Source organism: Pan paniscus, chromosome 10 (genome assembly GCF_029289425.2).
Source record: "Pan paniscus chromosome 10, NHGRI_mPanPan1-v2.0_pri, whole genome shotgun sequence".
In the NCBI taxonomy this organism is placed as follows: Eukaryota; Metazoa; Chordata; class Mammalia; order Primates; family Hominidae; genus Pan; species Pan paniscus.
Window position 1 is genome coordinate 69,169,141 of NC_073259.2, and position 13,427 is coordinate 69,182,567.

The 13,427-nt window shown below is 38.3% G+C and overlaps 1 protein-coding gene across 24 annotated transcripts in view; it reads right to left on the reverse strand.

Annotated features, from left to right (window-relative positions):
- Positions 1–13,427, reverse strand: part of PPFIBP1 (PPFIA binding protein 1) — a 171,995-nt gene that overhangs the window by 50,676 nt on the left and 107,892 nt on the right. For all 24 annotated transcript variants that reach the window (XM_008954286.5, XM_003828844.5, XM_055095807.2 and 21 more), the window contains exons 3-4: positions 11,362–11,460; positions 9,695–9,900 (exon numbers count right to left, since the gene is read on the reverse strand). In XM_008954286.5, the coding sequence (XP_008952534.2) occupies positions 9,695–9,900; positions 11,362–11,425 (270 nt within the window). In that variant the 5' untranslated portion in view covers positions 11,426–11,460. The remainder of the gene's footprint in view (positions 1–9,694; positions 9,901–11,361; positions 11,461–13,427) is intronic.

Here is a 13,427-nt window from a genome sequence, read left to right on the forward strand (position 1 = left end):
TACATTTTCCAAAAGGCCACTAAGAATCAGAGGCTAATTTAGTAAGGGTGCAATGCATATTTAGAGTGGATTAAAATTTTAAAATCAGCTGCTTTGCCACATACCTCTACAATTACCACGGCATAATTCTGCTCATATTGTTAACTGAAGTGCCCAGCATTAAATTACAAGTATTATGAAGAGTGTGATGGAGTGGCCTGGACAACTTCCATTCCTGGGGACTAACATAAAAATAAATTGTGCACAACTTCTCGAGGGCAGTTTTTTGGAAAAGAGCCAGGATGAATAACGCATGTTCTCAATCTTAAGAAAGTGCCAAGACAGGCCCTGTAGAGCTTTAAATTCCTTATTTTGATTATGGACATTAACAGGCATCTGTTTTTAAAATCCCATACAAGTAACAATAGTTTGGAAACAGATACATTTCAGTAAGTAGAAAAAAACTGCTGTTTAGTGAGGACAAAAAGTAAAACTGGCCAAGGGTGGTGGTGCATACCTGTAATTCCAGCACTTCGGGAGGCTGAGAATTGTGTGAGCCCAGAAGTTTGAGGCCAGCATAGGCAACATGGCAAGACCCTATCTCTTAAAAACAAACAAACAAACAAACAAACAAACAAACAAAAAACTTAACCAAGCTTGGTGGTGTGCGCCTGTGGTCCTAGTTACTCTGGAGACTGAGGGAGGGGGATCACTTGAGCCCAGGAGGTGGAGGCTACAGTCAGCCATGTTTGCGCCACTGCACTCCAGGCTGGGCAACAAAGCAAGACTCTGTCTTAAGAAAAAAAACAAACAAACTGATCTTTCTTCTGGTTGGAGGAAATTATAGCAAGATGAGAGCAATGTTTCCTCCCAAGCTACTTTGATATGGAAGTGAGGTGTTCCAAAACCAGTTCTCCTAAATTAGCCCCAAATAGAAACAGATACTGAAAATTGACTCAGAATGAGCATATTTATTTTTCTCAATACTGTATTGATATTTACAAGCACTCATAATGCTCAAGGGTAGTTTAGTATATTAAAAGTCACTATAGGAACATAAAGCAGAATTTAAGAGTGATCAATGTTATATCCTTGTGTTAACTTAAGTAGGTAAAGACTGTTCTGTCCACCTGTGTTTATATTTCTGCCAATTTTGTTTCCTTTGCATTAAGAATGTTGGCAGTAAGATCCATTAGGTAAATACCCTATTGTCTCTATTCTTCCTTCAACTCCCACGTTCTACCTACCAGGTCACTCAAAACCTCCCCATATATGGCATGCTCTTTCACACACTATTTTTATTCCTTCTGCACGGACCGTCTTTTCCCACCCTTTCTTCTTCTTTCCCCATTCCTTAAGGTCCACCTCTATCGGGGCTTGGTCTGTGAGGTCTTCCTTGAATTCACTGTTTACTATATGCCAGTGACAGTATCTACATGAACCTTCATTACAGCAGGCATTACTCTGAAAGCACTAAGGTTAGACTTGACTGCATACATGTCTCTCTCTTCTAATAGACTCTGCATTCTTTGCAAGTAGATTTGCCTTGGCATGTGACATACAGTGGGTGATAACTAAATGTCTGTTGAATGGAAGAATGACGATAGGTGTTCAATAAACACTGGCTGAATACAAGATGACTGCAGGTTTGGTTTTGATCTGCGCTTCTTGCTTCTCAGTGGGTCTTTATTTATGTGTCCTCTATAATCTGGTATGCACGCCATGGTTGACCTCTATCTAGACTGGCTCCTTTTTCCTCCTGTACTCTCTCTTCCCACTATGTTTAGGAGGTGATCTCAGAGCCTTTGTAATGGACAATAGTTAAGGCCATCTTGTGTGAGCTCCCTTAGACACCTTCTTCCTCAGTGCGTAATAGTATAATATATATTACCTCTTATTTCTTTCCTTTCTTTCGTCCTGCAGGCTTGGGAGAACTGATTCTTAACTCCTTCCTGAAAGCTCATCATTCCACTTTTACTTTGGAACCTTGATTTCCTGTTTTGCTGGGACCTGTTATCACCACTTCTACTTATCATTTTCCATTTCTTCCTTTTAATGAGCTTTCTTCCATTTTCCTTTGCAACAACTATCCCAAGGTTTTGTACCCAACACTCCGCTCACCTCCCACTCCTCCCTCTCAGATCAATCCGTCTTTCATAACCCATGTCTACCTCCTCTTTACATGGGGCAATTCTCCTTTCCCCATCTACGGGCTGACCTTCTGGGTCTTGTCTTAAACTGTGCTCTTCAGTGTTTCATCATATTCTGCCTCAGGTAGATGACTAATAATTTTATGTGAGTTGGTCACTCAGCCTAAGTTTCTCAGTGCAAAACCGTCTTATGTTTCTTTTGATTCTTCCATGGTGCTTGTAAAATCCTGAGCACATAACTTAAAATGTATTTAAGTATAAACTCTTGTTGAGTCGATCTGACTTCCACAGCATATTAGAGACGCCTAAATCACTTTACCTTTCTACTTTAGCTCATGGTGCAACCCCTTATTGACCGCATTCAATCCAGCTAAGTCGAAATTGGAGTCAACTTGGGGACTTCAACAGTACAGTATCCAACCAATAGTGTGTATGCAGAGTCAGTGGGGGAGATATAACTCAACTGTAACATTGGTACTTTGATTTAATTAAGGAACTTATGGCCTCTGCCAGGTTTTCCTGGCACAATGGGGAGAAACACATCTAAAACGCTTTATCCCTCATAGAATTACAGAATCTTAGAGCTAGCCAGGAACCTCACCCGGAAAACGAATTCCCTGACTCTACATGGCAGGTGCTACACATAACATTGAACACCATCTACTTTTCCCTTCACCATCTAAGTGGAAAGCCTTCTATTTATTTATTTATTTATTTATTTATTTATTTATTTATTTTTGCAGTTGCAAGATTTAATATAGTGAAAACAGAGCTCCCATACAACGGGAGGGGACCCAAAGGGGGTTGCCACTGCCGGTTCGAATGCCTGGTTTATATCCCGATCATTGTCCCTCCCACTGTGTTCTCAGGTGATAGATGATTTGATTATTTCTTTACCTCCTGCTTTTAGCCTAATTGGTATTTTAGTGAGCTCTCTTTACTACCTGATTGGTCGGGTGTGAGCTCAGTTACAAGCCCCGTATTTAGAGGTGGGTGTGGTCACCTTCCCCACCTAGAAAGCCTTCTTTTTATATCAACTTCCTTTTAATTATGAAGTATTACAATCAAGCATAAAGACATAATAAATGTTAACATCTTTCCTTTGTGTCTGTTTAAAAAATGTTTTTTATGACAGAAAATTTCCAATAGATTTAAAGTAGAGAAATGCACGTGATGAAACCCCATGCACTTGCCATTCCATTTCAATAGTTATTATTTCACAGAAGGTAGGAGTCTCACCCGCTGTTTTTACTTATAACATCATGCTGTGTTTTCCTTTGATTTTCTGGGTTCTATTGGTTTGCATTGGTCTACAGTTGTCTTTCCTGTTTCCCCTTTGTTTTGCTTTGTTCTTTCCTGAGCTCTGCTGTCCTGTCTAAATCCAAAATCAACATACAAGCAGTGATTTGCCACAATAATGCTTATTTATTTTATAAAACAGAAACTAATTTTGAGTGTAAGATTCCTAAATCAGAATGGTAAGTATCTAAATTAAAATGGGGAAAAGAAAACAGCCCCCTTTTTAAGGTCAACAAATGTTAAAGCATAGCTGGATTAGTAACACTGCATATACACAAATACACGCACACACCACATTCCAGCCAGTCATTATACTTATTTTTAAAACTAGTTATTAAGATTGTCACGCAGTCTTGATTTCATAACTCTGTTTTTAAACATTCAGGATCAAGAAAGGAAGAGTAAGGCTCAGTCCATGAAATCTCCTTTAAGTAAACATTATCTCTAGTTACCAAAAGAAATAATTACTATGACAGCATTTTGTACTCAGAATTATACCTCTGCCACGCATGCAAACATTTCCTGCATGCCTGCTCTCCACTAGACTCTGAACTATGAGGAGAGATTGAGATAAGACTTGAATCCTTCAGCCATGAAGAGCACAGTCATATTGCATTTGAGTTCAATACCATAATAAGGCATCTTACACCACTACTGTCCAAAGAGTCAAAGAACATGATATCAGTGATGCTGGAAACCAAGCAACCAGGCAGTGGCAGTACTCCGCTCCCCTGTCCTCTCACTGGTTGTGGTGGAATGAGGGCATGAGCTTCGCAGTGGGCAACCCGGGGGTGGGGGGCGGGTACATGTTTAGACTATAATATTACCCTAGTCATAGGTACACACCTAAGTCCCCTGAATTTGGGGAGGACAGAGAAAAAAGAAGTTCCCAGTGTTCCTAAAAGCGAAGCCCCAGCTCCTATCCCAGTACAGCAGCAACTTCATTCACTCAATATCTTCATTCACTCATTTATTCAACATTTGTTGAAAGCCAGCAATGTGTGACAGGATACAAAGATCTAGAGAAGGAATCTCTCTTCCACTTTGGGAAGGATAACATGAGACCAAGAAAGAGTCCCTATTGTTCTTGTCACTTTTTCTTTCTTAACTCACTTTCCTAAAGGAACAGGGAAACCTCTTTCCATTCAGTCCTAACAAATACCAGTGGCCTAGGATTCCATGAAAAGCACATCTTTTACCTCTGTAAACTAAGAATTCTGCCGATTTGGTCAATTTGTTTTTCTGTGTCTGTGAACACTTTCCATGGGAGTTTACTTGAAGACTAAGGGGAAAACTGCCTTAATTTTAGCTAGGATGTCTCAGTGAGGCACCGCATAACTCAGATAATTGTGATCACATATGGGATACAATCTTAAGATGTACCTTGTTTGCCAAGGCCTGAGAAAACATTTCCTGGAGGCACAGATGAAAAGCAAAGCTGGTCAGAAAGCAGCAGGGATCGGAGGGTGGTAGGACGGGGACTGCTTCGTGGGGCTGGGAGTCGGGGACGCAGGGAGAACAGCCAGCACCCCTGCAGAGAGCACGTCCCATGGCTGAACTCTTTTAAGTTATGAGTATTTTTATTTTTATAGCAACTTTTAAAAATATACATTTGGGATTAATATTATCTCACTTTTAATGTAAAAATAAGAGAGAAGTGTATTATGATGATTTAACAGGTCAGAAGCCAGTCCAGAACACCTCACTTCACCTGTTTACCTATCTCATGGGTGATGATGCCTGCTTTGGCGTTACTACCATTAGTATTCACCATTAGTATTTCACTCACTTTGTTGAAAATTGTATTTTTGTAATTTCTGCTGACTTTGAGATGGCCTCATAATTAAAACTGCCAAATAGTCAGACACCTTTGGGATTTCACCACCTGATCCTCTGTTGACATGGATCAAGGTCATGATCCTCAGTTAAAAAAACATTATAAGAATGTTCTAGGGCAACTCATCAAGTTAGACCTAAAGTAAATAACTACTTGCTTAACTCAAACAATTAGACGTATTTTTCCATTTTCCTTCTTAAATCTGGAGCTTCATAAAGCAAGTAATTCTCCATTATTAATATCTGTTATAACACATTATATTTCATAATTAAAACAGAAAATTCACCCTCAGTAATTAAACAAATATGTCATAGTCTACAGTTTTTTTTAACCACAGGAGACGCACTTCTGAATTTTAAAAGAAATTTGTTCATTTCCAGAAGCCTAGAGCTACACTAATAAATTCATTCTTATAGATTTAATGTCCCCTCACTGTAACAGGCTACTAGTGTTGGTATTTTATCACATTCAGTGTCTGATCATATGAAACAAACAGGCAGGAGCAATTAGCAGCAAAGAAATAACCTGCATCCTACAAGAAACCAGGGGATCTCCCTGGCCCAGGTAAAATGATAATTCCAACTGCAAATGCCCAGTTGCACTAATGAAAAGGTTAGTATCCATCTTAAAGTACAGGTCAAGTTGGTCATCATTAAACATGAATGGAACCTTAATTATATGTCTGTTATTGTTAACAGATACATAATTATTTCCAAAAATTTTTGAATTTAAGTTTTTCTAAAATATCCCAGAAGCTTCTCTTCAGTCAGAGGAATGTTTGTACTCTTTCATTGCAAGAAGTGAACTATGTATGGGTGGTTTGTAACCTAACTCCCATTGCAACTGGACCCAACTCCTTCCCTCATTGCAAAGGGATGCTGTTAAACATTTTCCCTCTACTCTCTATGCTCTGCTCTTCAGTATTACCTTTCTGACAAGCCTTTGACCAGGCATATCAATAAGTGCTCAGCATATGTTAGTTCACAGGGTCCTTACAATCCTAAGTGGCAGTAACCATCATCCCCATTTTACAGACCAGAAAACAAAGACACAGAGCTTCAGACATTTTCACAAGGTCATATAAGCTTCAAAGAGTTAGGGCCAACATTAAAATTCAGGTCTGCAGTCACTGCAGCCTGCATTTGAAACTGCCTAGATACAATCCTGCCTTATCATTCACTGCTTCCTTTTTTAAAACATCATAATCTCTTTTATTTGGGCAGTTTTCCCATGTTCAATATGAAGGGGGAATTTGCTAGGATTCTGTGTTCCTTAAATTCTAGGATGTTATCAATTTTAATTTTTTATTGTGGTAAAATATATATGTAAAATTTAGCATTTTAACCATTTTAAAGTGTACAGTTCAGTGGTAGTAAGTACATTTACATTGTTTTGCAGCTATCACCATCATCCATCTAAATAACTCTTTTCATCTTGCAAAACTGAAATTCTATGTGCAATAAGTATTATCTTCCCATTCCCCACTCCCCTCAGCTCCTGGCAGTCACCCTTCTACTTTCTGTCTCTAAAATTTGACTATTCTAAGTACCTTATTAATAAAAAAAGGAAAGAAGGGAGAGAGGAAGCGAGGAAGGATCCGAGCTAAAATGTATACATATACCCATTTTAAGATCATAAAACACATCCCAACTTCTGAAATATTAAATTGGAAAAATTTAATATTATCAGCAAATTACTAAATTATAAGTATATAATCTTCTACTTGTTGGATTCCCAATGCTGGCCCAAGTTGCTTTTTGGTTCTAAAATAAAGTCTATCGTGGTAGGTGTGTGGTGACAACTTAATTTCACACCTATGCTTTTGTGGTTCCAAACAGCCAGCCCTCCTCTCTTCTTCTTGCTTTGTTTTTTGCCTTTTGCTGTCTTTCTTCTTTCATCCTGTCATTCTCTGTGTGCTTGAGAAAACACACTTAATTTGGAAAGTTGGGGGCAAGGTGACAAATTCATATAAATAAGTTAGATGGATAAAAATAAATTTAGCAACAACAACAAAAATTCCTTATCTCTCTGGATCTACATCTAGTTTATTTTGTTATTGTTACTTTTAGGATAAAAACGGAATCTTCATTAGTTCTGTAAAATATTTGTCATTTTGTGGATTCTCAAGGTTAAAATGTCAAATAATAAGACACAAAGCAACTGAAAACACAGATCAACAAGCCATTACCCATCCAAAGAATAAATTTAAAACAACTTCCATTCATTCAAACATGCAATCCACTTTATCATTCATGGAGCATCATTCATTACAAATATAACTACTGAGCCAGGCAGTCTTCTAAGCACCAGGAATACAGTAATTTTTTAAAAATAAGGGCAAAAATCTGATTCCTGATGCTTACATTCCAATTGGAAAGACAGAAAATAAATGATATAAACATCACAAACACATTGCACATAAGAAAATGGTGAATGCTAAGAAGAAAATAAGCAGGGAGATGTAAGACAAGGAATAAATGGGTATAATTTTAGTTAGGGTGGTGATACAAGGCCTCACTGAGAGCATGACTTTTGAGTAAACAGCAGGAGAATGTGAGGGAGCTAGCCATGCAAATATCTGGCGAAAGAGCTTTCCAGGCAGAGTGAAAAGCCAGTGCCTGGAAAAGCCAGTGCAAAGGCCCTGAGGCCAGTGTACCTGGCATGTTTAAGAATCAGTGAAAAAGCCAATGTGCTTGGCGTGGAGCAAATAAGGAGATGTGTGACAAGAGATGAAGTCAGAAAGTCATGGAGAGCAAATCCTACGAGGCCTTGCAGCCCACAGTAAGCACTGTGGTTTTTACTCTGAGTAAGATGTGATGCCATTGGTAGTTTCTGAAAAAAGGAGTGAGTGTCATGATCTAACTTATATTCAGATGTAACCATCATTACTTTTTATCATTTCTGGAAATACTTTCACAGAACAGATTAAGCACATGTTAATGGACATGTTTTAGACACATGTCAAAAACTGAACTACAGGTACGCTTAGCCTACTATTGCCATTGGTGGCCTCTGGGTGTGGGATAGAAATACGTTCTTCTAACAATAGTAAATTCCTTTTTCACTGCATGCTAAATGGTCAGAAGAACATGCAGTAAAGAAGGGGTGAGATAGGACACTGAAATAGACTAAGGAATATGCCAGGAAACACCAACTGCTGAGCATGAAGCAATCCCCAAAGAAATCAGCAAACCTGGACCTTTCAATCTCTGGAGAAGATATTTGCAGATCAAGTATGAAGTATAATAGTAAGGCATTATGTGTTTTAACAAGTAAAATGTCTCCAATTATCAAGTTTGTGTAGCTGCACCACCACTAAAGGATGGGTTGTATTATTTGCACTCAGAAACGCAGAGGTAAACCAGGTGGGAACACAGAGTATTCAGCACAGGACTGGCTGGGAGCTCTAATATTTGTGTCACATCATATGAAAATGTTTTAACTGTAGGATGTACTCTTAAGGTTCCCAAAGCAAGCAGTCTTCATGTCTACCACAGATCCAAAAGTAGATCACGATTCTTTCATACAATTCTTATTAGCTTTTATATCAACACAGTTAACTCATAAGCATATGAGTGCATCTTACTGAAAATTGAATATCCTTTAAGCACAAAATATCTCCTTTCCTCTGTCCTCCACTGAATCTGTTTTTGTGACATTCTTTAGATTTTATGTATTCATCACAGATTAAAACCACGGTATTTCCAACCGTGCCCAAAGGGTAGCTCTGCCACATCTTCAATTTTTGAGAAGGATGCCTAGAAAGCGGCCTCATTGTTCAGTGAGTAACACCATTAACCCATTTATGCTGGAGGTTGTGATTTTTTTTTTAAATGAGACCTTGGCGATGACTTTGAGCAGGATATAAATAACTCCCACAAGCTTAGCGTTCCAATAATGGAACACTGCGCATAAATGGGTTAAAGGCCCAACTCCACAATTTAATTCGGGAACTGGAACTGAAATGATTGCCATAAACCACTAGATGGCACTTCCGGTCAAATACTGCTGTAAATCCTGTTGGTTTTTGAATGTCTTTCATTATGCTTTCCATTTAGAATTGCTATTGGATCCTTTATGGTGAATAACCCAATATGACTGAGAAATCATCTATCATGTGCAAGATTCTTTCCCTTACAGGACTATTTGATTTAAGCCACAGTAGGTCATTCAGGCACAATCTAAAAGCCAGTCTGTTTTTATGGGCAGAATCAGGTGACCTGTTGTTGGTATTTATAAAATGTACACTAATAGCACTTTTTAAAAAGTTATCCTTAGAGTCAAAAGAAAATTAAGATATCTTAAGGAATAAAATCGGAGCATATCTGTTGCCCTAAACTTTTCTTGTTCTAATCAGCTATTCTATGTTCTAAATTTTGGAATAAGCAACAAAGGATTTATAACAGAATTTATAACAGGCAGACCCTACCATTTGACTCTGAAGCCATTCAACAAGCGTTTCTGCTGTTGAATCTGGGATCTGGCATCTCAAGCCTTCTTTCTCATCTGTTTCCATCATCTCTAACAATCCACGCAGGTCTTCCACAAGGTGCAGAGCTCGCAAACTTCCCATGAATGGAGAGGTGGGAGATTGGCAATCAAAAATCCCATTGGAATATTCCAGAGCCTTAGAACCTAAGTTAAACAAAATCACAGAGAGAGCAATGGGATTTATGTTAGATAAAAATACCAAAGCCGAAGGTGGTAAACCAGTCTAGTCACAGTAAGGAACAATCAAAAGAAACAGAAAAAAGAGAATTCAATCACATAAATCTCTCCAAGTCAGAGTTACATGGTGCAAAAATTAAAACCATGTAGTTAATGGTAAATATCCATGGTCCAATTCGTAACTAGGAGGCCAATCATGGGGTATAGAAAGAAAAAGAGCCTGGTGGGCTTTGGTGTGAGGTGTGCTGGCCTCATGGAGATGATGGATAAGAAAATGGCAGATCAGAAAATACAAGTATTAGACCTGGTCCATTCCGGACCAATATTGGACCAAATGATTTCTGGCTTTGAAAAACTGTGGATGAAGGGTTATGAAATGAACCCAGATGAAGACTATCAGACTAAATTCTGAGGAAAGATAATGAGCTCAATGCATTACATGATTATACTGGTGTGCCTATAGGACATTTCTGGACAGATATCTGGTTGGAAATTAGAGATAGGAACTGGAAGCTTAGCAAAGAATTGGGAAGGTAAATACATGCGAACGAGCTAAGTGCAGTGGCGTGTGCCTGTAATCGCAGGTACTTGAGGTGTGAAGATTGCTTGAGCACAGCATTTCAAGGCTGCACTATGCATGTTATTCACAGGTAATCATGCCTGTAAATAGCCACTGCACTCCAACTTGAGAAACAGAGCAAGACCTCCTCTCTTAAAAAAAAAAAAAAAAAAAAAAAAAAAAAGATATGGCCGGGTACGGTGGCTCACGCCTGTAATCCCAGCACTTTGGGAGGCCGACATGGGTGGATCACGAGGTCAGGAGTTTAAGACCAGCCTGGCCAAGATGGTGAAACCCTGTCTCTACTAAAAATACAAAAATTAGCCAGGCGTGGTGGTGGGTGCCTGTAATCCCAACTACTTGGGAGGCTGAGGCAGAGAACTGCTTGAACCCAGGAGGCAGAGGTTGCAGTGAGCTGAGGTTGTACCACTGCACTCCAGCCTGGGCAACAGAGAGAGATTCCATCTCAAAAAAAAAAAAAAAAAAAAAAAAAAGATACGGGAGTCATTGCTGGAAAGTGAATTTTGAATTCAAGAAAACAGATCAGAACATTCATGTTCACTGGGTAGAGAAGTGTCCCTCAAAGTATGGTCCACAGACCACCTACACCAGAATCACCTGAGATACAGATTCTTTATCCTTGATTAGAAACCTAGGATGGAACTGAAATTTTTGATACTTTAAAATAATGTTTGAGAATAATGCTGGCAGAAAATGGAGAAGAGGAACAAAGATGAAATTACAGGGAAGCAAAAGGCATAGGGCTAAAAAATGAAAATAAAGTGAAAAGATAATATGAAAGTTGTAGTGAAAAAGCCAAGTGAGGAGAGTAAATGTTGTGATTCTGTCTTTCACAGGATGCAGATCACCTGCTATGATACCATCCATCTGCTCCAACGCTGCAGCCAACATGTCACTTGCATCACTCATCATTTTATTATTTGTCAGGGGCAAATTCCAACCCAGATCTGAAAAAAAATAAGGTTATCATTACATCCATTAAATGACATAGGCTTGCTAATGGGTTTCTAATTCACCTTCAAATGATAACTCTGCTGTGTAGTCAAATGTGGAGCAAAAACTTCAGTAGTGGAGTAGCAAGCTGTGGCCAATCACCTATTGTAGCACAAGACCACATGCGATACCTATATCAGTTAATAAAGAAGATTCCATTCTTGCACTTGAGGTGTTTAAAATCCACTAGCATGGTTTCCATGCTGTTCTCAAGAACTCTAGGCCTCTGTAAAGGGCAACAGGGATGGCCATGGAAGCTTGCTGAGGGCCATGACAAGCACTGGCCAGACAAGACTCCTTTCTCCCTTTACCAGCCCCACCCAATCTCTGCTCTCTTAATTTCGTTTATTTTTGTTTGTTTTTGTTTTTTCTTTCTGTACAAGGGCTTAAGATTTGTCTAAGAAAAGGATTCACTAACACATATACTAAACGTATGTGCACACACACACAAACACACACATACACCCCTACTGATACTAAACATTTTGTAGTGGAGCCATAGCTATCACATATTGAGTGCCTATAGTGTTTCCTACACATTTACATAAATTATCCATAATCCTTAGTCAACAGCTCTATAAAATGTGTAAATTCATCTCCATTTTATAAACGAGGATAAAAGATGGTTTGATTTTTGCATGGAAACACAGCAAAGTAAATACAGCGAAGTTCAGTTTCTAACCTAGGTCTGTCTAACTTCCACTATAATACATAGTTTCTGTTTACCTGATCCTATCTGAAGATGGGTTTATCCTGAAATTACATCACAATCTACTCATTGGTTTATCTGTTAAAAAATATATTGAGATAATGCTTGCAAAAACTTTGGTCATTGGCAGGAAAAAGTCAAGATAATGTGATTTTCAGCATTCATTAATGCATCAGGTACCAGACTAAGCACCCAGTAGATTCTCCCAATAGACCCGAATAAAGCTCTTACTATGTTATAGATACTGTGGTATAGCAAATACCTGGGAAATAAAGGGCATGCTGTTTCCCAGAAACCTTTGCCCTCTGTTTCCAAGCAGCCAAATCTCACCACTTTATTTTCACAAATATATTTATAGTTCCGGTATCAACTTCTTGGATCAGTTCCCAATTATGCATTCATTCTAACATAATGCCATATAATTGTTGTAAAATATTATTTTGATTTAAAGTCATTTCACCTAAGGATTTTCCAGAACTTTACTCACTTCCAAAGGTGAAAAATATCACTACCATTTATCTGGAAATACTACAGCATGAAAATACTCAAGGTATGTGTCTATGGTTACCCAGGAAACAAGGAATCAACAAGTTAGGTTATGAACCTAGGTCATTCCAAAAAATTTATTCACACACTCAGCCAGTGCACCATCCAAAGAAGCAGGACACATATTTAATAACAACTTATATATGTGTCTATATAAAACAAAGAGACACATACCAGGCTCAGCTATAAACATGGGAATATCAATAACACAAATTAATGCCCATGTTAGAAAAACATATCATCTCACTAAATTAGAAAAAAATATTCATCTTTGTTAGCAACTATATTTTGTGTAGAGCATAAACAGTTCAAGTCCGATAGGTATAATAGTTACCGAGTTCTTCTCTGTTCTGTTTAATGAGCCTTTCAAATGCTATTATATGAAGGTATGAGACAATCTAGACCATGCTTTTCAAAGTAGTGAAGAACTAGTTCTTTAAAAATTTCCAATTCATTGGAGACAAATCCCTTCATTTAATAAAAATATTAAATGTTAAATAAATGTTAAATTGCTATGAAAGTTCAAAACGTTAACTTTTAATCTCTATATCATGTAGCAGCCTACATGTACTAGTCAGGGAAAAACAGTACATACAAGTAATAAACACATATGTAACATGGCGAAGGTGGTAGGTGCTAAGGGGAAAAATGGAGTAGGATAAGGGG